This window comes from Lampetra planeri, chromosome 34 (assembly GCF_965212315.1).
Source record: "Lampetra planeri chromosome 34, kcLamPlan1.2.h2, whole genome shotgun sequence".
Lineage (NCBI taxonomy): Eukaryota > Metazoa > Chordata > Hyperoartia > Petromyzontiformes > Petromyzontidae > Lampetra > Lampetra planeri.
The window spans coordinates 1,142,886-1,168,373 of NC_136140.1; the positions used below are offsets into that span (position 1 = coordinate 1,142,886).

Below are 25,488 nucleotides of genomic sequence, written 5' to 3' on the forward strand. Positions count from 1 at the left end.
TCAACGCACTCTCCATTCTTTAAATGAAAACAAATGAATATTAAAATCACCGGTGTACGGCCGTGGTCACCCACAACCCGTATCAACTTGGTGCCCGGTTCACAAACGCGGAGGAGGCATCTTCGTCGTCGTCGCAGCAGCGATGATTCACCACTCCGCCTACTGCCGACTCAATAACCCGCCTCAACCGCCTCAAAGTAAAAATGATAACCGTTTCCCTACATCAACATCGGGAGCAAAAGTTCTGCCAGGGTAAATAGGGGCTTTTATTTTGGGGGACGTCAACAGTGATTGTGCCATGGAAAGTCTGGCCACTGTCATACGAACGTGCAATGTCCATCAATGGCTCAGAGTGTGTACATCCCAAACACACACACACACATCAGAGAGCTTGATAACAGCACAGATGCGAAAAAACCCCACACACAATAGGATAACGCGGTGTCAAGCAGGCAAGGGAGCCCACGTTGTCTTTGTTACATCTATAATATGCCGGCTGGAATGGCAAATTCACAGTTGGAGCCAACGATTTATGATATCAGCCTCTACACACACCACACACATAGCAATGCCATCATCCTCAAATTTATTGAACTATATTTTACATCAGTACGCTCAGTAGTGTTAACTGCAGCCTTTAATTGATCCACATTTAAAGCGATATGGCTGTTAACATACTACACCGTTATCAATGCGAAGCATTAGAATATAAACGATCAAAAGCAAAAGAAAACGCACATATGACACAACGCAAACCGTTTAAGCTGCACAAATATCCATCACGATTGCAATGTAGCTAATTGGTCAGTTATGTAGCTTACAAAATGGTCCACATTTGAAACAGTTAACATTGGTACATTAACAATAATACTAGTACATCATCAATGTAACCTTGAAAATATACTTTGGTATATACCATATACAGAGTCTGTAGTGATAAACGTATCATGTGATGGCAATGAACAGGTTGGTAAAACGAAAAAATAACGAGACTCAAAGTTGTATTTGCATAGAGATTAAAAATCCCAAGTGAAAAGTTAAACTCCTAACGTTATCTTCATCACGCAATAGATGATTGTTCGACTATCACCGTCTTCACCACACAAGACAATGGTTTGTATTCGGCACCAGCATTCAAAGCCATCCCTTGCCTTGGCACGCTAATTTGTGACCTTAAGAACCATTCACCACCACCACCACCATCCACTGCTGGATGAAGGCCTCCCCACACCATCACCACCCATCTCGCTCCTGCGCGCAAACTCATCTAATCACTCCATCTCCGCAGCGGGGCGTGGAAGACGTCAGCGGCCTCCGCGTGGCCCCACTCCGTTGCCGCGCGAGACGTCACGACGAATACCTCCGACGCGGCGACCGAACATCGATCTTCGATCTCCCGGCCTCCACAGCAACAGCAACACGAAGCCACGCCACCGGCCCTGCTCAGGGCCAAACAACAAGGCGCCAGACAAGGCCCTGGGGACAAGGATCCTCCAAGTGAACCGATCTCCGCAGCGGATCGTCCCCTTGGTCACGCTCCCTCCTTTGGCTGTCGTTCCGTCACCAGTCTCACCCACCGGCCCTCATCCCACCCAGCGATGCGTCCGGCCCAAGCCTCGTTTGATTGTCAATGTGACGTCTCCCGATTTCTGTTCGTTCCGCGATCCACGTGTCCCTTTTGTCTGAGGCTCAGCGTAATGTCCCAAGCGCGAATCTCCTCTCCACGCTTCTCTGTGCAACCGTCAGCTTTTGTTCCAAGTTCTTTGCACGTGTTGATTGTTTCAGATTCGTATTATAATGGAACACAACTGTTATTGCTTCATTTTCATAAAGCTGCCTCCCCCTACAACACAAAGCGATGCTTATTTATTTGGCACCAGCATTCAAAGGCATCTCTTGGTTTATAAGGATGAGGGTAATTTATCGGACATTAATATATTTACATTTGAGGTTCTCGCAGCCTTGATCAAAATTAATATTTCAACCGCGTAATCGGGTGTCACTGCGCGTGAGCACCTTCATCACCGGTTGCTGCTTCCACGCGGACTCAGGAGACCGCAGAGGCAAACACCAAACCAGGAGTGGGATTGTGGGAGTAACGCCTTGGCTGTCTCCCCCAGTACAATGTTTCGTAATACACGTTTTGTCGTATGTATGCATGTTTAACTTCTTTCCCACCGTATGTCGCCAACTGTGACATACGGTGCGAACAAGCAGCATTGTGCTTAGTGAGCGCGCCCTCCTCCACGGGACGCAGACAATTCGTAAAGTCGTCACGCGATGTGTTGTTGGAGAGTGAGCCACACACATTGAGCGATTTGTGTGCGGGCGTTTCGCTGGTAGTTACAGCCGGCATCATTAGGCAGTTACCAGAATTGCAAAGATGTCGTCCGGTTTCGATTTAAAGCTTTCGTGACTGCAGGGATTCATCTTCTTGGTTCTTTCGGTAAAGTCACGTAGAAGGGAAGTAATAAAATAATAAAAATTAAACATAATAAAATAATTCTCACGACGTTTCGGCCACAACGCAAGCAGTCGTCCTCAGGTGAGGACGTAGAAGGGAAGTAATAAAATAATAAAAATAAAACATAATAAAATAATTCTCACGACGTTTCGGCCACAACGCAAGCAGTCGTCCTCAGGTGTTTCGGACACAACGCAAGCAGTCGTCCTCAGGTGAGAACGACTGCTTGCGTTGTGGCCGAAACGTCGTGAGAATTATTTTATTATGTTTTATTTGTATTATTTTATTACTTCCCTTCTACGTGACTTTACCGAAAGAACCAAGAAGATGTCGTCCGGTGTTGGGGCTGTTTGCGGCCCCGGCACCTTCGTGAATCGGCCGTGTTGGGCGGAGGAGGGGTGTACGACACACATTCTACTGACGCAACCCGACCCAAAACACCAACGACTCAGCATGGCAAGCGTTACCGGTGAGTGCAGGTATGCACATATATTTAGGTATGTAAAAACACATCTCCGTATGCAGATGATTGCCATTCAGGAACACTAACTCTAATACTTATTAATATAGCCTCTAAACTTGCTGCTGCAATATCATTTGGAACGAGTCCTAAAAAATACATACATTTATATATTTCTTTAAAAGAGACATCTTTGGTGGAACACACGTGTAAGGCGGTAGTACAGAAAGCAGGTCACCCTATCAGCGTAGACTCAGGATGTCCCGCGGGTGCTCTGGCTCCTTCCCACATGGCCAACCAAACGCAGAGCCGACAGGCGTGGCGAAGCGTGGCCTGCCTTGGGAAATAGTCCTGAGACTCAACCGCACAAGGACTTGTTTCGGATCAAGACTCAACGTGTTTAATTAAACCAAAACCTTTTCAACACGTCGGCTTTCGCGGCCAATTATTCACGATTAAATCTGGCCGTCGCCTGATTATGCCGTTGTTGTGATCACCAGCGGAACGTCGTACTCGTTTGTAGATGTTGTGGGTTTGTTAACGCACAACCGTGTGGGGTGCTGAAGTAGTAACCAATTGGCACGTTTTGTTCACGTGACAAACCTTACCGATAGGCCGTGCCAGGTGGTGTTGGGTGTACGACGCAGTCACATTTACGCGATCTAACCCAAAAAACGTTACCGTGAATAAACAGTACCTTGAGAACACCCTCGTCTCAGCAGCACTGCTCAGAACCAGTCCAGGATGACAATCAGCCTACTTGCTGTACTACCACCTGCTGGTCATGTCATAGCCATACATGGGTGAGAAGTCCCGCAGAATTGGCCATAAATAAGCCCTGGGCAGGACCCTCCTGACATTGAGTCTTAAGACTCAGCAAGGCCTTCCCATGTAAAAACGCCTTTTTAATGTAGAAATCGCGAGTGCAAAGTACAAACTAAAATGTAATCCTTAAAATTATAAAACGTTAAATGGGCTCTCAATAATGCACGCGCATGGACGCGACTCGGAGATCACAAGGTCGGGTGAGCGACCGCCTTGCTGCACTGCCTCGAGCAGGCACGACCTCGTCACCCTGCAGACGGACGCCTCACAGAGTCTCCATCTCTACACGGTCCACCAAGCCTGCGTCCACGACACCGGCACTGCGCGAGCGCGTGGCAAGGCAGCCCCCCGAGCGAGCGAGCGAGCGGAGTCAAAAACGAAAGCAGAACATCGACGTCAAACACCTCGGCACTCGCAGCGACGTCCCAGGGCCGGGCCCTCGACAGACACGGGGGTTCTTCCAGTCATCGTCGCATCAGTCCCCCAGTGTCTGGTGCGAGGAAGGGCGAGCGGGCGGTGGAGGCGACGCCACCGGCGGTGCTGCGGCACGGCTCTCCCGCCGTGCTCGCGAGCCGTGCCGCGTGCCGTTCGTCGTCGTGTCCGACGTTTCGCGACCGAAGCAGCGGCCGAGGCCCCGGAGGAAAACTTGGGGCCTTTCGTGCGCAACGACGACGAAGTGGGCAGTGCAACTTGTGGGCCTGCCCACGGATCGGAGAGCAATTGAGGCTGTGGCCTCAATAGAGCCCTCGTTGAGATTGTGGTTTGAAGAGCTCTAAATTGAGATTGTCTCAACACAGCACATAGAGAATCCTGCCTTGATAGAGCTCTCATTGAGATCGTGCTTTCAATAGAGCTCACTGGCACTATTGCACCAATAGAGCTGTCACTGAGATCACGAGCCCCCATAACAGCTCTTCGTGAGATGAGTTTAAAGGGAGACACAACGCAAGACAACAAATCTCCTCTGGCATACTCGTTTGTTTCGTTTTGCGACTGGATCTGAATTTTAAGGGCGCCCATGTGGGCGATGCAGCGATGGAGCGATGGAGCGATGATGCAGTGAAGATGGTGTGAAGATGGAGTGAAGATGGAGTGATGATGGAGCGATGATGGTGCGGTGCAGCGATGGAGCCATGATGTGGCTAGCGGCCGCGTTCCGTTTGTTCCGTCGTGAGCGCCGTCCACGGGGGTGTAGGGGGGGGTTGATGTCTGCGTCTCAGCCGGCGCAGAACCCGCAGCAGACCTCCAGGCACTCGTCGTTCTCGCAGCAGGCGGCCGCCAGCTCGCAGTCGCAGCAGCAGCACGCTTGGCCGTCCTCGCCGGCGCAGCAGGCGTCCGCGCCGCACGCCTGCGCGCAGCAGCAGCAGCAGCACTCCTCGCACTCGCCGCAGCTGAGCAGCGCGTTGCACATGCTGAGGAACTCGCAGAAGAGGCACGCGAGCACGCAGCTGATGCAGCAGCCTGTGGGGCGTGACGGGGGGGGGGAGAGGGCAGAGTGAGATGACGAGGGAGTGAGAGAGTGGAGATGGAGTGAGATGGAGAGAGTGGAGATGGAGTGAGTGGAGATGGAGTGGGATGGAGAGAGTGGAGATGGAGTGGGATGGAGAGAGTGGGACAATGAGAGAAATTGGAGATGGAGTGAGATGGAGAGAGTGGGACAATGAGTGAGAGAGTGGAGATGGAGTGGGACGGAGAGAGTGGGACAGTGAGAGACGCTTCACGAATTTGTGTGTTATCGAGAGATGGGTTGGGACAGACAGAAACGCGACCAGTGAGTGAGACCGAGAGTGAGACAGACAGAGATGGCAGTGAGACACAGGGATAGACATGTCGGTGAAGTTGACGGGAATGATGATGAGTGGACATGATGGTGATGGTGGTTGGCATCGATGTTCGCGCTGAAGATGATGGTGGAGGTGACAGTGAATGTGATGCCGATTGGAAGCGATGGTAATGGTGGTTGGAGGTGATGATGATGGCAGTGGACGTGATAGTAATGATGGTGATAGCAGTGTACGTAATGATGTATCTTGACTCCTTCTTCCACACCGTACGTAGTCAACCCTGCGAATCGGAGGTTGGAAGTGACGGCAATGGTGGCGATGGCTAATGTGGTGGTGATGGTCGTGGTGATACTGGTGCAGGTTGCTGTGGAGATTTGGATCGTGATGGAGGAGTTGGTGGTGGCAGCGTTACAGGCGGTGCCGAGGCTCGCGGTTGACTTGACGCGCCGTCTGGGTGGATCTCAGCGCGAGTGTTCGGAGTCCACGCGTTCGTCGTGTGATGACGCAAAGCCAATGTTGTCTCTGCTTGCAACGGCCAATTGGCGAGCACGGATCGGTGGAAAATACAGCTATGATCGATCATCATCATCATCCCGACAAGTGAAAGTCAAAATGTCTGTGGGATTGTGGGTTTCTAGTCCGGGTTTGTGGTCTCGTGGTCCGGGTTTGTTGGGTTGCCAATTCAGGTTCTGGGTTCATAGTCCGAGGTTCAGGATTCTCAGTCCGGTTTCTGAATGCAGAGGTGTTCATTGTGCAGTGTGTAGGGTGTTCATGGTGCAGTGTGTAGGGTTTTAATGGTGTAGGGTGTTCATGGTGCAGGGTGCTGGGTCGACGTGGTGTTCAAGTGGAGTGCACGATGGACACCGGCTGATACGAGGAATTGATTGCGGTTTGAAAAATGTGGCCGAAGACGTATTTCATAATCCGTTCTATATTGTGAACTTTGTATATTTTTAACGATCGCACGCATCAATTTTTAATCTCGTAACGATCATGTTTGCCCGCGAAGCACTCCGTGACAACGTTATTGTGAAGGGCGCCACGTGAAGTCACGTTGGCGAGCGCTCACCACCCGTTGGGGGCCTAGGCCAGCAGCGGAGTGGGGTCTCGTCTCTCTCCAGCAGCACGGCGAGTCAGTTGCCTTCGCACAAGTCGGTGGCGACCTCGTCAACCCCGAGACGACGACGACTCGTTGGGTTGACCCGTGACCACCGCCTGTGGTGGAGCCCCCCCCAACCACCCCCCCCAACCATCCCTCCCCTAACCACCCCCGCCCTGAACCCCTCCCCCAACCACCCCTCCCCCAACCACCCCCCCCAACCCCCCCCCCCAACCATCCCTCCCCCAACCACCCCCCCCCAACCACCCCTCCCCAACCACCCCACCCCCCCCCAACCACCCCCGCCCCGAAACCCCCCCCAACCACCCCTCCCCCAACCACCCCCACCCAACCACCCCCCCCCCAACCACCCCCCCCCAACCACCACCCCCCCCCCCCCCGACCACGAAGCAGGAGTAAGTATGGATGTGACACTGCTCACGAACTCAAGCGACTCGACATTGGAGTGTAAACACACTTTACTCTGTTCAAGTCTCAGGGTGGTTTGCGATTTGAAAACATTGCGGCTTTCGCGAGACGTTTCTCTTCTCCGGGCGCGCAGTTCACATTGTCACCCTCGTGCGTGCACATGCCGGGCGGGCGTCTCTACACACACGCAGCCACGGTGCCTAGGAGATGTTAACTACCTCGCCTGGTATGCAGGAGGTTGTGGGTACGATACCGACCCTGACGCCTGCTGCTGTGTCTCTCTCCCCGTGGTCGTGTGGACTTTTTCTCTGGATCCTCCGTTTTTTCCCTCGACATTTAGAGACGGACCCGCCTTTAGAGTATTTGGCTGCTAGAAATGTCCACGTGATTAGCCACTTCGTTGAGCTATCATTTGTGGCCAGGTCGCTTCTGAAAAAGAGCTACATAGCTCGGTGGGCCTTACCTGCTAAAATACAGCTTAGTTTAGGACACACACACACACAGCGTAACGACGCTAGCCCAACACTTAACAAAGCTACATCCTCATGGATAGTTTTCATTGTTCATACCGACGGATTTAAAAACACGCGCACACACATATACACACACACACCACACACACGCCACACACACACACATACACACACACACATATACACACACACATATACACACATACACACACACGTATACACACACGTATACACACACACACACATATACACACACACGCACACACACATGCTCGCTCCATCCCTTGGGGACCGTCTCAAAGCCGGGAATCGCCCACGTGAAGAATTACAGAGAAGAGTCCCCGTGGACGGTAGCATCAGATGAAGAAACACAAACTCACTCTCTGCGTTTGTGTGTGTGTTGTGTATGTGGTGTTGTGTATGTGGTTTGTGTGTTGTGTGTGTCTTGTGTGTTGTTTGTGGAGAGCGTCGGCGTAGTGGCTAGAGCACTGCGCTACGACCCCGGCTACCCGAGTTCGATTCCCGCTCACGGCCAACATCGGTGACGATTATCTGAACCGGTACTGGGCCTCGCCCTAGGTCGACTCAGCCTCAAATGAGCACCTTTGCGCGGTGTGTAGAAAACATCACCACTCGGCGACACGAAGGCTGTTGGGCGTGGTGTTGGCCACCCACCCCCTCGTGTGCCGTGCTGGCCTTCATAGGCGCTACTCGCTAACAGCACTTGCTCCAACAGTCTGTTACAGGCTACACGGGGGATCTCTGACTTTGGTGCCAGGCACACCATCACCTAGCGTGCTGTGCTGACATTAATAGGCACTGGCTAACTCACACACACTCACACACGCTCACACACGCGCATGCACGCACGCACGCGCCCCGACAGCATCCTTTCTATAATTGGACGCCACGTGGGTGTTTGGGTGGGCGACCGCGCTTGGCAATGTTTCCTTTGTAAGTAAACGCATGGAAAACAGTGAAAGCACGAAAGCGATCGGAAGTGAAGCCGCGAAACACGAGTCGGTGCAGGCGCCCCCGTGCAGGAGGACTCGTTATTAAAAGTTGCAAATCTCATTACGGGCAAAGGCATGAATCATTGCGGGCGTTCAAAGCGGCCGCGGATCTCAGTCGGGAGACTTTAGCGCAGAACTTGAAAAGCGCGAGTGAACTCAACGGCGCGGTGCTTTGGGAAAATTCTGCAAAAGTCCTGCCGATATGGCAGCGAGGAAGCCAAGAGGGCATTTCAAATGCAACCTGACAGCTCGTCCTCCGCTCACCCCCACGGCTGCTGGCTCGGTAACAAAGGGACGCAAACGCTAACAAGAGAAAGCGGTTTAACAGAGCGAGCAATATCCCGACGCGCGCTCGGGTCGGACCGCGTGACGTTCGGCACGGTGTCCGACGTTTCGCTCCACCCGCTTGGGGAGCCTCTTCAGGAATTGTTTCATCATCATTTTATCGAGCCGAACGCCAAGCGGTACGGCGCCAAGGACACATCGGAGAGAGGATGAGTGGCGGGCTGCGTCAGGACGGGTTGGGTGTGCAGCGTACGGCCGGAGGTGCTCGCCACGGGGTCATTTTAACAGCGTCAATTTCGATTTGTGATACAGATTCCCACCGTATGGATGTTACATACACGGTGATTGCAGATTTTTGTCAAATACGGCACTGAATGTTTTTTTTTTTGCCTTATACCATATATTATGCATTCAAACAATCGCCGCTTAAATTGGCCAAGTGTGGTGGCATACCACCGCTGTACCGGGAAAATCAAATCACCCGAACATTTGGTATCCACGCAGGGGCTATCATGAAGGCGCAATGTTTCACAGACACAAAGTGCAGCAATTTCACTGTAGGGGGTGATGTTGCTATGTGGTTTTACCCGATTAAGTACTTTGCGAATAATTTGTTAAACTTCGCAAATTTGTACCGTGACTCCGGCACACACGGCCTGTTAGAAATAACGCCACGGGGCGGGGGGCTGGGACAACGTTCTCCTAAGTAAACGTTAACCCCCCCCTTGCATACTCACGGTTAACACATCCGGCAGTATTAACCTGGGGGCGGCCGATGGGGTTCGAACCACGAACCTGCACGACGAGCAGTGACCGCCCCACCGCCAGCCCGCCTGCCCGCTCGGTGCCGGCCCCACGTTGCGCAATGCGCGCGCGCGCACAGCGGCTAATTGTGGTGACACATTTCGGAGAGCTCGAAGCAGATCTCCAGGCAGTCCGCCACCTCCCCGCACGACTCCCCGCACGAGTCGCAGGAAGCGTCCTCCGGATGTCCGCAGCACGAGCCGTCGGCCCCGTCGGCCCCGTCGGCGCCGCTCGAGAGGAGCGGCCCCTCCAGCACGAGGGCGGCCGCCGCGGCTCCTCCGGCGCCGCCGCCGGCGGCTCCGGCGCCGCAGCAGCAGCAGCAGCAGCGACAGAGGAGGCAGAGGTGGTCGAGGCCGGAGAGGCAGAGCGAGAGGGCGGTGGTCACGCACGCCAGCGCGTTCGTCGAGCAGTGGCAGAAGAGGCAAGCCAGCAGCACGGACACGCAGCATTCTGGGGGGAGCGTGCCCTCCGCCGCGCAGCAGCAGCAGCAGTGGAGAGTGGAGAGTTGTTAGTGGGGAAACGAGCAGAGGAAGAAGTGTTAGTAGTTCAGGCTGCGATCGCATTAGTACCACGAAACCCAGCTTATTCGATTGTCTTGAACCAATGCTGCTGATGTTACGCGTTAATCAGAATGCCGTGTAGCTGATGGGATGTGCGACACATTTGTTTACGTGGATGGACAGATATGGAAAGGAGGCGTCTGGTCTTGTGTCATGACTTATACCCACCGCAGTGCAAAATTATTATTTGGGTTTATTCGTAAGCCCCGTGACGTAAGGATCAATCGTTGTGAGTGATGTGTCCAGTTTATACTACAGCACCTGCCTTCGTCGACCCACAGTGACTGGTGCGGTGAAGTATGGTCAAATAACCCCCAAGACCCACACGGCATGAGGAGCCCCTCATTCAGCAGTGATTCGACACAAACAGGGCTGTACACGTACTCGTACAGGAACGGGGAAATCCCACCACCCCAAGCTCATTTTGAGCACTCTGACTGGACTCAAGTATTATGGAGAAAGCGGCTCAAGATTATTGCTAACAAATAAATACTGAACAAATGACAAACGTACGCATTCATACAAGTGTATTTGTATATTTTTCGTTTCACCTTATGGGCCATCTGGAGACCGGGTTTGCACTTGCGGGCGTCATCAGTAGAGTCGGGCTTGTGAGATAAATACCGTTGGATTTTCAGGCGTCATTGGCAAGAGCACTCCGAGTAAACTGTGGGACCCCCGTGCCGACGCAGTAAAGCAATACCGGGCGGGTGGCGACACGCCAACAGTGCGGGGAGCTGGTCAAGGAGGCGACTAACAAGGCCCCCGTAGTTTGAGAGGACGCAGTTCAGCAGGCCCGGCGTGACACATCGGCACGACTTCACGAGCCCGCGAGGACAACGGGGGAAAGCTTTGAGCGCTAAAATCGGCCGCGAGTTTCTGCGGCTCCAGTCCGGGTTGCCTGAAGCCATTTCGGCAATGACAGCGTGTCAAATATATTTCATTTTGTGCAATTTTAAGAGCGCAAGAGATCAATGTGGTGAAAAGAAAGAGACATTGTATCTGTAAGTGGAGCAAGTCCTGGTAATGTGCTTAGATGTCATAGCTTATTTTATATATGTATATATATTCTTTCGTAGCAATAACTATGCGATGGTAATTTCAAGCAGGTGCCATTATATTCCAAACTCCATTAGGCGAGGTAAAATGTCAGTTTTCTTTATATCTACTAGGAAAGCTTTAAATATCCTAAGATGAACTTGACTCAATACATTCGAGAATACAATACTCCACAGGCTAATTTAATATGTATAATGTTTTGTAAAGACAGGAAATGTATCTGTATTAGGTGTCTTGACTAAAAAAAATGTCATCGTGTTTGTTTCTGAAATTATCTGAATACGATTTCCTTTTTATCTGAAAACGAGAGAATATTTAACTTGCGGAAACAGGGCCGGCCGCTCCTTCGTTGCTAACGTAAGATATTGCGATCTAACTTGTAAAAATAAAAAATATTCCTTTAATATGTTGGGTATAATAATTTATAAAGAATACATTTAAAGGCTGACACGAGCATTAAACATTCATTTCGGTGGCACTACGCGCTTGTCATTTGTAAAAAGGAAAGTACTTGAAAATGAAATTAAACTACAATTTTTTTTTAGACGTCCACCTTCACGATACGTGCTTAGCGCCGTTGCTCTTACAAGCGACATATCACGTGATACGTTGATTTGGCAGCGGTTCCTTTCTCGGTGTGATCAAGCCGGGCTTTCGTTAAATTAAACTGCCAGATTTCAGGGCATTCCGATAACAGAGAAGCGTTTGCCCCACAATTGTGGCAATCTTTGGCCGAGGAAGATTTTGTGAATCGCATTGCGGTCCTTGCCAACGACACCAAAAGTCTCAACAATGGCAAGAAAATACTGTACACAATGTACAGTACGTACACTCGATTGTGTGTGTACTTACGATGATACAAATCCTTGTGTTTCAGATTGAAGGTTATGCGGCCTTGATTACAATTAATATTCTAATTGTATTCGTGCACGACCGTGAGTGTGTGTGTTATTGTTTAAGTTGTTCAAGTAGAGGACAAAAGCCACAACCAGTCACAAAGTCATGCAAGTTCTGGTATGAGTGTCAAGAAACAGAGGTGTGGACTCGAGTCATGTGACTTGGACTCGAGTCAGACTCGAGTCATTAATTTGATGACTTGCGACTCGACTTGGACTTGCATAACAATGACTTTGTCCCACCTATGAGATGTGGACTCGAGTCATGTGACTTGGACTCGAGTCAGACTCGAGTCATGAATTTGATGACTTGCGACTCGACTTGGACTTGCATGACAATGACTTTGTCCCACCTCTGTCAAGAAACCTGCCTGTTCTACGACGGAGGAAAAGTAACTACATTACAATGGGCAGGAACAAGTTTAGAGAACAGAAATTGCCCATCGAAGCAATTTATCTCTGTATTCTTCTGATTGGCTTAACATGTTCATGGTTGACACTGGGACACGATAATGATTATACCTTGCCTGGGAATTGCTCTCGCACCTGATCATAGCAAGAGAGCCTGACTCCGACTGCGTTCACGCGCGCGGGCAGTTTCTGCACGGGAGGGAAAGGCGCCCACGTTCGGCTCATTTGATGGCCGCGAGCCAGTGGCGGGAATTCGACATTTCTACGGCTGGGGACAGTCTCACAATCAGAAAAGCGTGGCTGATTTCTTACAAATCAGTAGATATATTGACCCCATAAAGATTCTTTGTTGCCGTCCCATAATTAATCTGTCTGATGTACATTGCTCTGATTTTACTGCCTTATAAATGCACATTTTTATTATATTTACAATGAGTCCTGAATACGTGTTGGCTATCTTATTTAAAATAAACCGTTCACATACAATAGTGTGACTTGCATTAGGGACTCACTCCACTAATTATGCACAAGCTACAAATAGGACTTATTATAATTAATTATTATAGAGTCTCAAATTGTTTTTAAAAGCACCCCCCACCTCCCCATTGTCAACCACTGTCCAGCCCCAAGTCACCAGTCTGCCTTTCCCCTCCGCTCCGCAGGAAAGGATAACACTGGCGGAGGTGATGCCCTTTTGTACCTCACTCACTCGCACGGCAGCGTGAATAACAATGGTGGTTATGAAACTGCAGCGTGCCATCCGCTCCCCGCCCGCGCCTCCCAACAACCCCAGCAACAGCCACAACCGTGTCACTTCCTGTGACACTTCCTGTGACACATCCGGAGGCACCGCACCACTTGATCCCTGCACGTGGCATCACAAGCGTGCGGGGTGGAGAAGCCTCAATCTCCGGTGCCGTAGCACGGTCAGACCGAAGGTTTGCCGCGCGCAATCACGGCAGCCCAAACGCGCCTCTTTTCGGCGCTTAATGGGCTCCCCCGATTGGCACGGCTGGCTACGTACGGTGCGAATGAAGTTCAACACACATATGTACATGCCAATTTCAGATGTTGAGCCACGCACTCTAATCACAGTCATACCTGGCCCAGATGGCAACAAACTGCATTGATAACCGTGCATGCAATTAAGTGTACGCATGCGCACAAACACGTACACGTGGACAGTAATACCTCGCTGAAAGCAGGGGGTTACGTTCCTGGAAAATGCCGCATTGGGCAAGACCGCAATTGACAAATAATAGAGCTTATGGGTAAAATAGGGTTTGCCTTCCTGGGTCTGAAATTACCACCCACCCTTCCTCTTTGTTGAATTAATTCGACAATATTTCCACCCTTATTGTACGAAAGGATGCCAAGTCGCTCTCAAATTCGTGTGTGTGTGTACACTCTTAATTTTAAAATTTCACCTCAACACAAAATCCCCATCTCCAATCCTCTTCCTGTACCCACGCCCAACGCTCGCCCATGACACTGAATTTACGAACCTCGTTCCCCATTCGTGTGTACCTTCATGAACCAATCAACGCTCAAGTTTGGCGCAAATGGCTGCGGTCTGTCTGTGTATATCACGGTCACTTGAAGAACGTTAACAATTCACCTATCGAGGCGTCGATATGACCAACGTCCTCATCGAGCAGACGGCAAAACGCGTGCGTGATCATTTGCATTGTGCGTGAGCGTGTCAAGTACCACATGGCCAATGGCATTTGTCTCCCCAGTGGCGATGTTCACTGCACGTCGCTCCAGGTTGAGGCCAAGTCGACCTCGGGCGAGGCCCAGGACCGGTTCAGATTAATCGTTACCGGTGTTGGTGGCCGCGTCCGGGAATCGAACTCGGGTCGCCCGGTTCGTATCTCGGCACGCTAACCGCTGCACCACCGCTCCCCACCACCGCCGCTGCCGAGCTCCCACTTACCGTCAGCCGCCTCCACCGGGATCTGCGAGGCCGAGGCGATGCTCTTGCCGCTCGGTTTCCTCTTCTTGCCGTTGGCCGCCGCCATCGCTGTCGTCTTCTTCGTCTTCTTGCGGCCGCTCGGCCGGCCGGCGCCGCGCTGCTCGCCGGCGATGCGCTCCTCCTTGGGGGCGGACGGCGCCTCCGCCTCGCTCCCCCCCGCTCCGTCGTGCGCTCCCCCTCCGCACGGATTCGGCCGTCCCGACGCTCTGGGGGGAACGGTCACCACCGTCCCGTCGCCGCCACCGCCGCCACCCTCCTCGCTCCCCAGGCTCGCCAGCAAGGCCCCCCCGTCGCCGGCTGCGACTGACAAGACAGAGTCGATCGACGTCTTGTCACGGGTACAAAGTCAAGGGGTCATCTCGGGCAAGGCCCACGGGTGCCGCACGCGCACAAGTGTCCAGCGATGAACGAGGCTGCCGAGTGTGCTGTGAGGAAAACTAAAAGTCGCGAAAACGCGTTGCGTGAAGACCACGCGCTTCGCTAGGACTCACCGTACATGGTACGCGTGTGGCACCTCTTTCTAAGTGTTGCTGCGGTTTAACGGCAGTTCAATTCCCAGTCAGGGATTAACTCGGTCCTTTCAGTGGTTGTTACCTAAAGAGAGCGAAGCCCTCAAGGTAAAAAAACAATTTTGATCACTTGATCATTTCGCGGTTGTGCTGCTGTAAAAAAATGTCCCTGTCATGTATTTTCTTTGAGTTGTACCGAGCGTTGTTCGGCACGGTGTCCGACGTTTCGCTCTACGTGCAGGCAGCTTCTTCAGGAACTGAGATGAGCAGCTCAATTCCGAATAAAAAAATAAGCTCAAATAAATTTCTGAAGAACAGCGCACTTCCCAAAACCCGGGCCGTACAGCATGAACACACACGCTTCAACAATGTTTAACTTGCAGTATTTGCTCGTGTCAAATAAACTTCCAACTAATATTGATGAAGGGCTTTGCTCGTGTTTTTTTTTCCTGGCCAATGACTCATTTGTCTATTCCAGAAGTTACACAGCGAATGCTTGCAACACAAAAGTATTCAAGAGCCAATCCAAACTCTTTGATGGAAACATTAATCAAACGACGGATGGAATATTTTACTGCGGTGGCGCTGTTTCCTTGGCACGGCTCTTAAAGGAAGCGGTCGTGTTTTGAATTTACGTCAAAGAATCTGTTAAGATTAGAGATAATGCTAAAATCGGACACAGCTGCAGCTGCGGACGCACGCATTCCAGCGAAAAGCGCGGTCACGCATGCGTATCAGAGACAGCGGTCTGTGTTTTAGCCTCTTCGGCAGGGCAATAATAAGCAGGACTCCATTCCGTGGCCCTACGGGAAGTTGCTATGTGACGGTGGCATTGATGCGGAAAAAAGTATAACTCTGTACAAATGTGATTAGTCCATCGGCCTGTTGGATTTTCAGACCAATATTATCCAAACTAGACTACGTTTGACCTTCTGTGTCTCATAGGCCGCAAGGACCGATTCAGATAAATCATCACCGATGTTGACTGTGAGCGGGAATCGAACTCGACGGGTCGCCGGGTTTGTCGCGCAGTGCGTCAATCTCAATCAACAAAGACAAAGATCCCCCGTGTAGCCTGAACAGACTGTTGGGGAAAGTGCTGTTAGCGAGCACCTATGAAGGCTGGGACGGTAAACGAGGGGGTGGGTGGCCAGCACCACGCCCGACCGCCTTTGTCTCCCCAGTGACGATGTTTACACGCTGCACCAGGTACTCATTTGAGGCTGAGTCGACCTAGGGGAGGCCCAGGACCGGTTCAGATAATCGCCACTGGTGTTGGCCGTGAGCGGGAATCGAACCCGGGTCGCCAGGTGCATAGCTCAGCGCTCTAACCGCTACACCACCGCACCCACGCACGCAAAGATTCACCATGGACCATTTCACAGACCGTTGGAGCAAGTGGTGCTTAGCGAGCATGAGCGGGTGGTGTTCCAAGCAATCACGCCTGGCCACCTTTGTATCTCCAATGTTGGGTGTTTATACACCACAACAGGTACTCATTTAAGCCTCGGTTGACCTCGGGGAGGTCCACGAACGGTTCAGATATTTGCCACTTATGTGTGCCACAGGCAGGATATTAAATTCAGGTCAACGGGTTCGTAGTGCCAGCACGCTAACCGCCGCACGGCCGCCCTTCACACTACCCACACGCATGCTTGCACGCAGGCACACACGCACACAAAATATGCAGACGTATGCACGTGAGCGCACACAGGAACGTTTTACATATGCCCACACTCAAACCCAGCCATGCATGGATGAACACAAACACAAAGATTCCCCATATAGCCTTCACCAGACTGTTGGGGCAAGTGCTGTTAGCGAGCACCTATGATGGCCGGCACGGCACACGATGGGGTGGGTGGCCAACACTACGCCCGGCCGCCTTTGTCTCCCCAGTGGTGATGTTTACACACCGCACCAGGTACTCATTTGAGTCGATCTAGGGGAGGCCCAGGACCAGTTCAGACAATCGTAAACCTGGTGTTGGCCGTGCGTAGGAATCGAATTCGGGCTGCTGGGTTTATAGCGCAGTGCACTAACTGCTACGCTACCGCTCCCCATTAATACACACACACAAGCATGCACACACCGCTTTCACGAATACAATCAGTCTTCCAATGTTAACTTTAAACGGGTGGAAGAAACCGGAATCTTATCCATGAGACCACACACGAACGATGCCTCCTCCCCTCTCTGACGAGCCCCTCACAAGACGAGTGGCTCGAATGGGGATTGTCGACGTGGCAAAGGGGATTCACTCTCCAGCCGTGTGCAGCTCCCAGCATTCCCTAATGCCGGATAATCAAAGAAAATAGCAGACGTCCTTCTACAGGCACGAACACATCGTACCTTGGTACAGCACGGTCCACGGTACAGCCTGGCACAGCTAACACCGCACAAATTCGCCCCATTGCTTTTTTATTATGACGAGCAACTCGCACGTACTTTGGATGTGATCGTCCCTCCACCCGTCTCGCCCAGCCAGCCAGCAAAACTTTTATTCTGATATCGAGCCCAGTCTCTCCGCAACTTTCTCTTGCCTTCTCTGTGCTGGATGTCCCAATGTATCTCGATGTATCGCTCTATCTCCATTTGTCTCTTCCTCTGTCTCCTCTTCCACCTCTCCATCCCTCCCTCTATATTCCTCTCCACCATTCGAGGCAGCAAGCCGCCCCATAACAAAACGTTTTTCAAACAAATTATAACTCTTGAGCAAATTTCCGAATCATTAGCTTACAATATACACCTTGGCAATTGTTGAGATTTCTGGGCAAGCTGCTTTGTCCGTACGGAGGTAGTCGCACAAAGAATTCCCCTGTCTGGTGTTGCCTGAGTGCCAACTAAGGCTGCCAAGGCTGCGGGCTGGAGGTGGCGGTGGGGTGGCCAGCTCCTCCACGCATGCACAGCCACACTCGTCACCGCGAGCTTATGTAATTGTCCTCCATTACCGCCCCAGGTACTCGTGTTTATTTTTGGCCGGAGTTAAACTGGCCGTGAGACGCTGCTACATCGTTGTTTAAGAATTAGCAGCGCACTGCACTTGCAACCAGATTCGATCTTCAAACACGTTGGCACGCCGAGTAGTGAACGATGGCTAACATTGGCATTGGGGAAAAACTGAAACGAGTGTTGCCCCTCCCCCCTGTCTTCACAAACCCAAGATGGCCAGCAAGGTGAAGTATGGTCGACCAACACACGCAACCAAACGTACAAGTGGAGAAGCCTTCATCCAGCAGTAGAGCTTAAGCTATTATTTTATTGTATATTGACAAAGACCCTCCCGATATAGCCTGAACAGACTGTTGTGGCAAGTGCGGTTAGCGAGCCCCTATTAAGGCTGGCATGGTACACAAGCGGGTGGGCGGCCAACATCACACGCAGCCGTCTTTGTCTCCCTCGTCGCGATGTTTACACACCGCACCTCGGGGAGGCCCCGGGCCGGTTCAGACAATTGTAAACTGGTGTTGGCCTCGAGCGGGATTCGAACTCGGGTCGCCGGGTTCGTAGCGCAGCATGTTCACTGCCGTACCACTGCTCCCTGCCTCTACAGACACGTGCAGACGAGACTATAAACATAACTGCATTTCACTGTGGTGGGGTATTGTACGGTGTATCGGTTTGGCAAGTAGACATGAAGCCACAGGAGAGGCAGCTATGCAGAAGCTATCAGTTAACGACTGTTTTAAGACAAAGCGCTATTCAAAGCAATCTAAGAGGGCCTTGCTTTGGGAACAGCGTTCCTCTATTGGACTCCTGGCTGGGACCCATCACAGCCCCACACATTCCTTCACGTTGCACAAGATGTCTGCGTGCGCGTGTGTGTGGGGGGCCTAGAAGCCTTGATGCCGGCTACAGTTGCGCTGCTAAATGACCCAATTCAGACAGGGCCACGCAGCCACCCAGCCCACGCGGCGCTACGGCTCACACGGCCTCACAGCTCGTTACCACGATGCCAGGCAACCAGCGAAAACACCATAGCCGTGGATTTCTTAACATGCCCGAGTGACAATACCATACTTTACTCTTAGAACAACACAAACTCAAACAAAATCGTCAATAACACTGTGGCCTTAAAAAGAAATGGACATTCACGGTAAAAATTATTAAATGTTCCCGGCACAGTGCATTGTGGGAAGGTTTGTTCAAAGCACAATCCACCATCGGAATGCATTTGTGGACCCAATAAAACATTTCCCAAAGAATTTAACCGCTCTGCATTCCTGAGGCAAAGAAGTCCGAGATGTGTTGGGGTCTGTATTTGTTAAATTTCGCTTGCGCACCACCACTGCTCTACGCATCGCCATTGAGTTGTATCCATAACGAGGTAAGACCAAATGACGAGGGCTGTCTCAGATCTCGTCAATTCTCAGAAGCTAAGCGGGCATTGAGCCTGTAAAGTCCATGGATGGGCGGACACCGTGCGTAAACCGGGTTGTAAATACGTAATCAAAGTTTTTGGGTTTGATGACGTAAGTATAAACGTGTCGCGATCTAACCTTTGTCATGAATAATATCGGTCGCGAAAGCCTGCGTGTTAAACTGGGTTGTTATAGGCTGCTGCGGGACTAATGCAATGCTATGTTTCCATGTCTATGCTCATAGCCAACCCTCATTGACCAGTGGTGACGCATGCTTGGATGTTAGCCACACTGTGAGTGTCATGAATTATTGTTGTTGGCTTTCATCCTCGTTGGTTCTTCATTCTATCGATATTGTGAGTGCAGCAGTCATAAATGTCCTTGCAGTATTATTATTAAAATGTTACCGTATTTCGATTGGATTGCATCCATACTTGTAAGCGTTGTTTTGTTGTAAAGTGCTTTGAGATGTAATCAATATGAAAGGCGCTTTACAATATTATTATTACGTAGCAAAAGCAGACCCCATGACCTATGCCACGTGGGGAGGCCCTCATCCAGCAGTGGATTGACAAAAGGGCTGTACGCACACACCCGTTGAGAGCCAATTGAGCCCAGAAGGCTCTTTTTCAAGGGCGAAACGTGTTGGCGAGTATTGTGTAAGACGTAATGTGATAACAAAGCACATAGCAACACGCTCCTTCTTCACACCTATGAAGAGGGGGCCATTGTAGGAAACGATGCCTTTTATCATATTTTATCATATTTTCCACTTGAAGGCCACAGTGTTGCTGTACGTACGGAGGGTGAACTTTGTTCACACGCTGTACGTAGCCAACCGCGCTGATGGGAAGGTGCGCTTCGTTATCCGTTATCCGTGTGTGTTCAGCCTTTATTCGTTATCCGTGCTTGTGTGTGCACCACTGCCCAATGCAGCAGCGGGCAGCATCGCCAAACAATTCGATGTTGTAATCGGATGAACAAAAATAGCTGCCGGTAATCTCGCACTGCGTTGCCACCGAGTGAGTATTCAGCAAGAAATGGCATTATAATAACCTAGCGTGGACTGGCCACGTGCATGTTGTGATTAATCTGATGTAAGAAAAAAAGACTTGACTAAAAAAAAGCAAGAAGAAGCAATGATAGTGGTAACAGCTTGGCTTAATCTTATACAGATTTACATAGTGCCTGAGTCAGGGCAGTGGGCAACGAATCCATGGAGACCTCACCACAACAGCCTGCAGTCACAGCACAGCCGCAGACGGTAAAGGTGCAGCCCTGCAAGTGCCTGCTCTCGCCACCGCCGGTGGATGGGTCTCAAGGAGAGGGAGCTCTACACAGGCCCTCTAGCTGGCAAGACATCTCTGAGGAGGTGGGTAGTACCCACACGTCACCCCACCCACCACAAGCGCGACTCATCATGGCGTAGCCCATTCATGCTGCTGGGTGCACAGAGGGGGTCAGGGGGTAGGGGCAGAGGGGAAGTGATTTAAGAAACTTTGCTACTTTTTCAGCTGCCGCGCCGGGAGATTGAATCAGCCAAGTCCAGTGCGCTAAATCATCACACAATGGCAGCAGCTCTAATGATCAGCAAGATAGCATATATATATGAAACAGATGCACTTCATTTATAACCAGACGAGGCATGTCTGGTTTGCAAGAATAGCCTGGAGTACGTTACAAGTGGAAAAAAAACTAAACAAAATACGACGTATAGCATTTCGAGAAAAACATAACTGTTGCTGGGGATACTTCACCAACGGAAAACTGATTATAATGTTGTGAGTGTTTTAAAGCAAAGCACCTGAGGCGTTAACAATCTCACGAGAAAACGCATTTATCTTTTCGCCGAAGAGAAAAAACAAGAGACAGGAATTCACACGGCCACTTAAAATAACTTGGCTCAATCTCGTGTTTGGACTTGACATCGGAAAATATTTCAAAGCAAAGGAACAAAGTCTCACGGATGAAGAATCGCCGGTCCAGGTGGGTGGATCCGACGCAGATTAACATTCCTGCTGCTCACACCACCCTCCGTGCACGTGGAGACCTTTTCTTGTCGTTGTTGGGAAATTAAATGGGATTCTGAGTCCCACCGCCGACAGCACAACACTCCCCGGTTGCCTGTCGTGCAGGGGGACTGCATCTCAGCCATCTCTCCTAGTAATGCAAAGCGTCCCGTGGTTAAAATGAGTCCCAGGGAGGGCTTTCTCGTGGCTCTGAATCGGTGCTGAAAATTCCACATTCCTATGGCAGAGATCAGTTTCCCCATTAAGGTAAAAGATAAAAAGGGGCAAAGGTGCAGCCCTGCAATGTCTTGCTCATGCTACTGCTGGTGGCAGGAGGACCTCCACGAGGGGGAGCCACAGAGAGCCCTCCTAGAGCGTGGCTCTGGGAGACGTCTCCATGGCCCCACCCCACCTCAACTCGCTTCTCACATCTCCTTCCACGTTCCCTCCTCTTCATTCCCAATCTTTTCTGTCCCTCTTTCTCCCTGTGCCCAATCTTTTTTTCGGCCCTTCTCCCTCCTTGCAGCCTTCCACTGGAATCAACTTCCCCTGTGAATTGAGCAGCACTGCCCATAGACTCAACACTGCCCATAGACTCCACACTGCCCATAGACTCACCACTACCCATAGACTCACCACTACCCATAGACTCAACACTGCCCATAGACTCAACACTGCCCATAGACTCAACAATGCCCATAGACTCACCACTGCCCCTGTACATTAAGCAGTCCCCCTCCTGAACCGTTCCTCTCTTAATGCCCCACCTCATCTCTATTCCCCATTCTCTTCCTCTTCCCTCCCCTCGCCCCTCTAACTTCTTCCCATCCCTCCCCTACCTCTATCGTGGTCACCCATTATTCAGCCCTTGCATGCCTCCGCCAGCTAAATCATTCTATTATGTTAACCTGTATTAAAATACGTCAGGCACCTTGAGCAAAGACGCTCTACAAATGTAAAATAAGGTCGGAGTATATAAACAAAAGCTGCTGCTGACAACACGCATTCTCACAACGGACAATGATGTCTTCCATGCAAGACTAAAAATTACCGAGAAAATAATACCACTGGCAAATCTGAGCTGAGTCAGCATGGGCCATCACGATACTACTCGTAGAGCCGAGCCAGAACCAAACCGCAACACGCCGGCCTCTCAAAGACGTCCCGATCTGCCTCGTGGGCCCAAGCGGGGCCGGTGGCGGGTGTTTGTGCGTGACCGCCAGCCGGGACTCCGTGAGGCCACGGCGTCGCCGCGTCACCGACTTGCGTGCGGTCACTGCGTGCGACGTCAGCGGCGCGCCCGTGTCGCTAACTCGACACGGCCCGGATCGCTTGTGCGGTGAAAAAGAGGTCTACGCGTACCCTACACGATACTCTCTGGAACACTGAGACAGATATGAATCTGCGTGAGCTTAAATTAATTGCGCGTTGCTTGCTTTGTGACAAACGGGCCGACGATGAGAATACCCTGGACAGCCTTGCAATCGAATCGTTCCATCCCAAGCGAGTTTACAGGTGGCATGTTTTTATAAATAAATCAAAATAAACATTCCCTTGTGCAAGCGCGACTACATTGTACGGACAAACTTGCTGCACAACTTGTCAACCTGTTCCCACCTCATTGCTCCTTCACGCTACATTCATTTTGTGACATGGCGCACACACACACACACGCACGCCAGCCAGTCGGCGTTCAGTGTCAGTGCTTTTGTTAGCTTTGTTATCACTGCATCAGGCTGCTCTGCATGCGTGCCTTTGCAAGGTTACCTTCTGCACTCGAAACACAGCAGTGGTGCATAAGCAACTTTGCCATCGCGTGTGTGTGCATACGCAAGTCCATTTGTGCTACGAACCCGGCGATCCGAATTCGATTCCCGAGGCCGTGCGTGCGCATAACCACTGCGGTGAGCTGCGTTGCAAAGCGAACAGAGCAACAATACAGCAGGTGTAGTTTCAGATGCTCAAACACCAAATAGACGCCTATTGGCCGGCATCATCAGGTCGGCATTACCCACGCATCATCATGCTTGCGGTGAAGGATCTCACGGACGGAGGCAAGGTGGCCGTACCTTCTCCGTTGAGCTCAGGAGCGGGTTCCGACTTGCGCTCTCCTTCCCGCTCATCGTCAGCGGCGGCGGCGGCGGTGGCGGCGCGCTGCCCCCGCTCCTCGCCGGGCGTGCGCACGAGTGCAGAGCTCTCCCCTCCCGGAGAGCCGGCCTCGTCCGCGCCATCGTCGGCTCGCTCCGACGGCAGGCGCGCTCCGTCCCCCGCTGCAACCCAAACATCACGCTCACGTTTGATTCTGTTGAGCCGGGCGAGGTGCTCGAGGTGAGCGGATGATGACGAGTCTCGTTTGCAAGAGTGACCTGGCTCGCTGAAAATGAGAAAAGCAAAAAGAATATAAATATATTGTTTTAATAAATATATATATATTTCATAAATAAATATATCTTTTATAAATATATATCTCTTTCATAGAAGAACAGCAACGAAGCAAATAGAAATAGGAGCGGAAAGAACCGCGCTTGCAGGAGGAACTGAAAATACCCATGACCGTGCATTGATAATCAGGGAAATAAATGTCCTGTAACACGTTGGCTTGGAAAAAATACTTTGAAATTGTATAACAATTTCGTTTATACGAATACGTGGTGATTATTGCACGAACGGTGTGCAACCAAAACATTACCAATTTCTATTATTTTCCATTTAAGGCCAATGTTTGTTGACAAATTAGTTGTTAAAGATCTAAACTAATAAGGATATATGTATGTCAAATACAATTGCAAGTACAGTTCACAGCATACATGCGTGCGTGCGTCTGTGGTATACGTGAGCAGCAGTGTGGCAGTGGTTAGCGTGCTGCACTGTGAACCCAATGAACTGAGCTCGATTCCCGTTCACAGACAAAATTGGCGAAATCTAAACCAGTTCTGGCAATGTGTGTTAACATCGTCACAATTGGGGAGATGAAGGCGGCCAGGCGTAATGCTGGCCAAATCACCTCCTCGTGTGCCATGCCGGTCTTCATAGGTGCTCACTAACTTGACCCAACAGTCTATTGTGAAGGCTATATGGGGGATCTTTGTGTTGTTTTTTATATGCACGTTTTAAGCACATATATAGGTTGGGAATGTCTTCCTAAGTTTGTTAAATAAAATTATATATAGGCTTTGTTTACATTAAATGCATTGTTTTGGTGATGGAATGATGCTAAACATTTGATTAAATGTTGAATTAATTTAATGAAATTTTATTTAAATGTATTATATTTTAAATACAAAAAAACGCAAAAAATTAAATAGATATCTCACAATCCATTATCAGAAGAAAATTTAACTCATCTCGAATAAAGTTGTATACCGTCCAAGTCAGTGTGGCTACCTGCTCAAATATTCAGGCAATCAATCCAGAGCCAATGACGAACAGTTCACAATCCTATGGTGTGAGTCAGTCTCTCGACAGCACTGTTGACTTACCAAAAAGTAGTCCTCAATGTAATGATCTCAGGGGGATGATGAGCCGAGTTGACTCCCAGCCACAAGTTCAACTCACGATATTCCAACTGTGAGGCAGTCGAGGTCACGTCGCCATCACGGAAAATGTTGTTGATGTCGTTGCTAAGTTCCTGCTCTGAGACCTCAAAGTTGCTCTAACGTTGACACCTAACCACAAACAACGCTCTTATAGGATCCTACCATCAGAGGGTCTAGGTCAGGTGTCGGCAACCTACGGCTCCTTAATGACCGCTTCTGACGTTATTTATTAAGGACCAACCCGTCTCACATTCACGTTGCATTGTGGCTCTATTAAATATTTTTCACCGAATTTGACAAAAAAATCATCCACTTCTTGTTACTTGGTCTGCCGACCCTTGCCCTAGGCCTCTCCCCTTGGTTGTGTCACCAACTCCCGGTGCCACTCGGACGCCTGCCTCGGTAACATCTGCCTTGTTCAATCAAAGATGTACAGCGTTTACAAACGTGTACAGCGCCGTGATGATCCATTACAGGTGGCAGGTTTCTGACCTCAAGTTCAAATAAATCTTTAGTCTGACCGGGAATGGCATTTT

General features: G+C 50.6%; 1 protein-coding gene across 2 annotated transcripts in view; it reads right to left on the reverse strand.

The window, feature by feature from the left end:
* Positions 1–569: 569 nt before the first annotated feature.
* The window catches only part of LOC144730016 (uncharacterized), a 38,491-nt gene continuing 13,572 nt past the window's right edge, over positions 570–25,488 (reverse strand). Inside the window, exons 3-5 of one of the 2 annotated variants that reach the window (XM_078610462.1) lie at positions 23,486–23,686; positions 14,499–14,840; positions 570–5,210 (exon numbers count right to left, since the gene is read on the reverse strand). In XM_078610462.1, the coding sequence (XP_078466588.1) occupies positions 4,966–5,210; positions 14,499–14,840; positions 23,486–23,686 (788 nt within the window). In that variant the 3' untranslated portion in view covers positions 570–4,965. Of the gene's footprint in view, positions 5,211–7,093; positions 10,087–14,498; positions 14,841–23,485; positions 23,687–25,488 lie in introns of those variants that run through there. The other variant, XM_078610461.1, reaches the window with a different exon arrangement.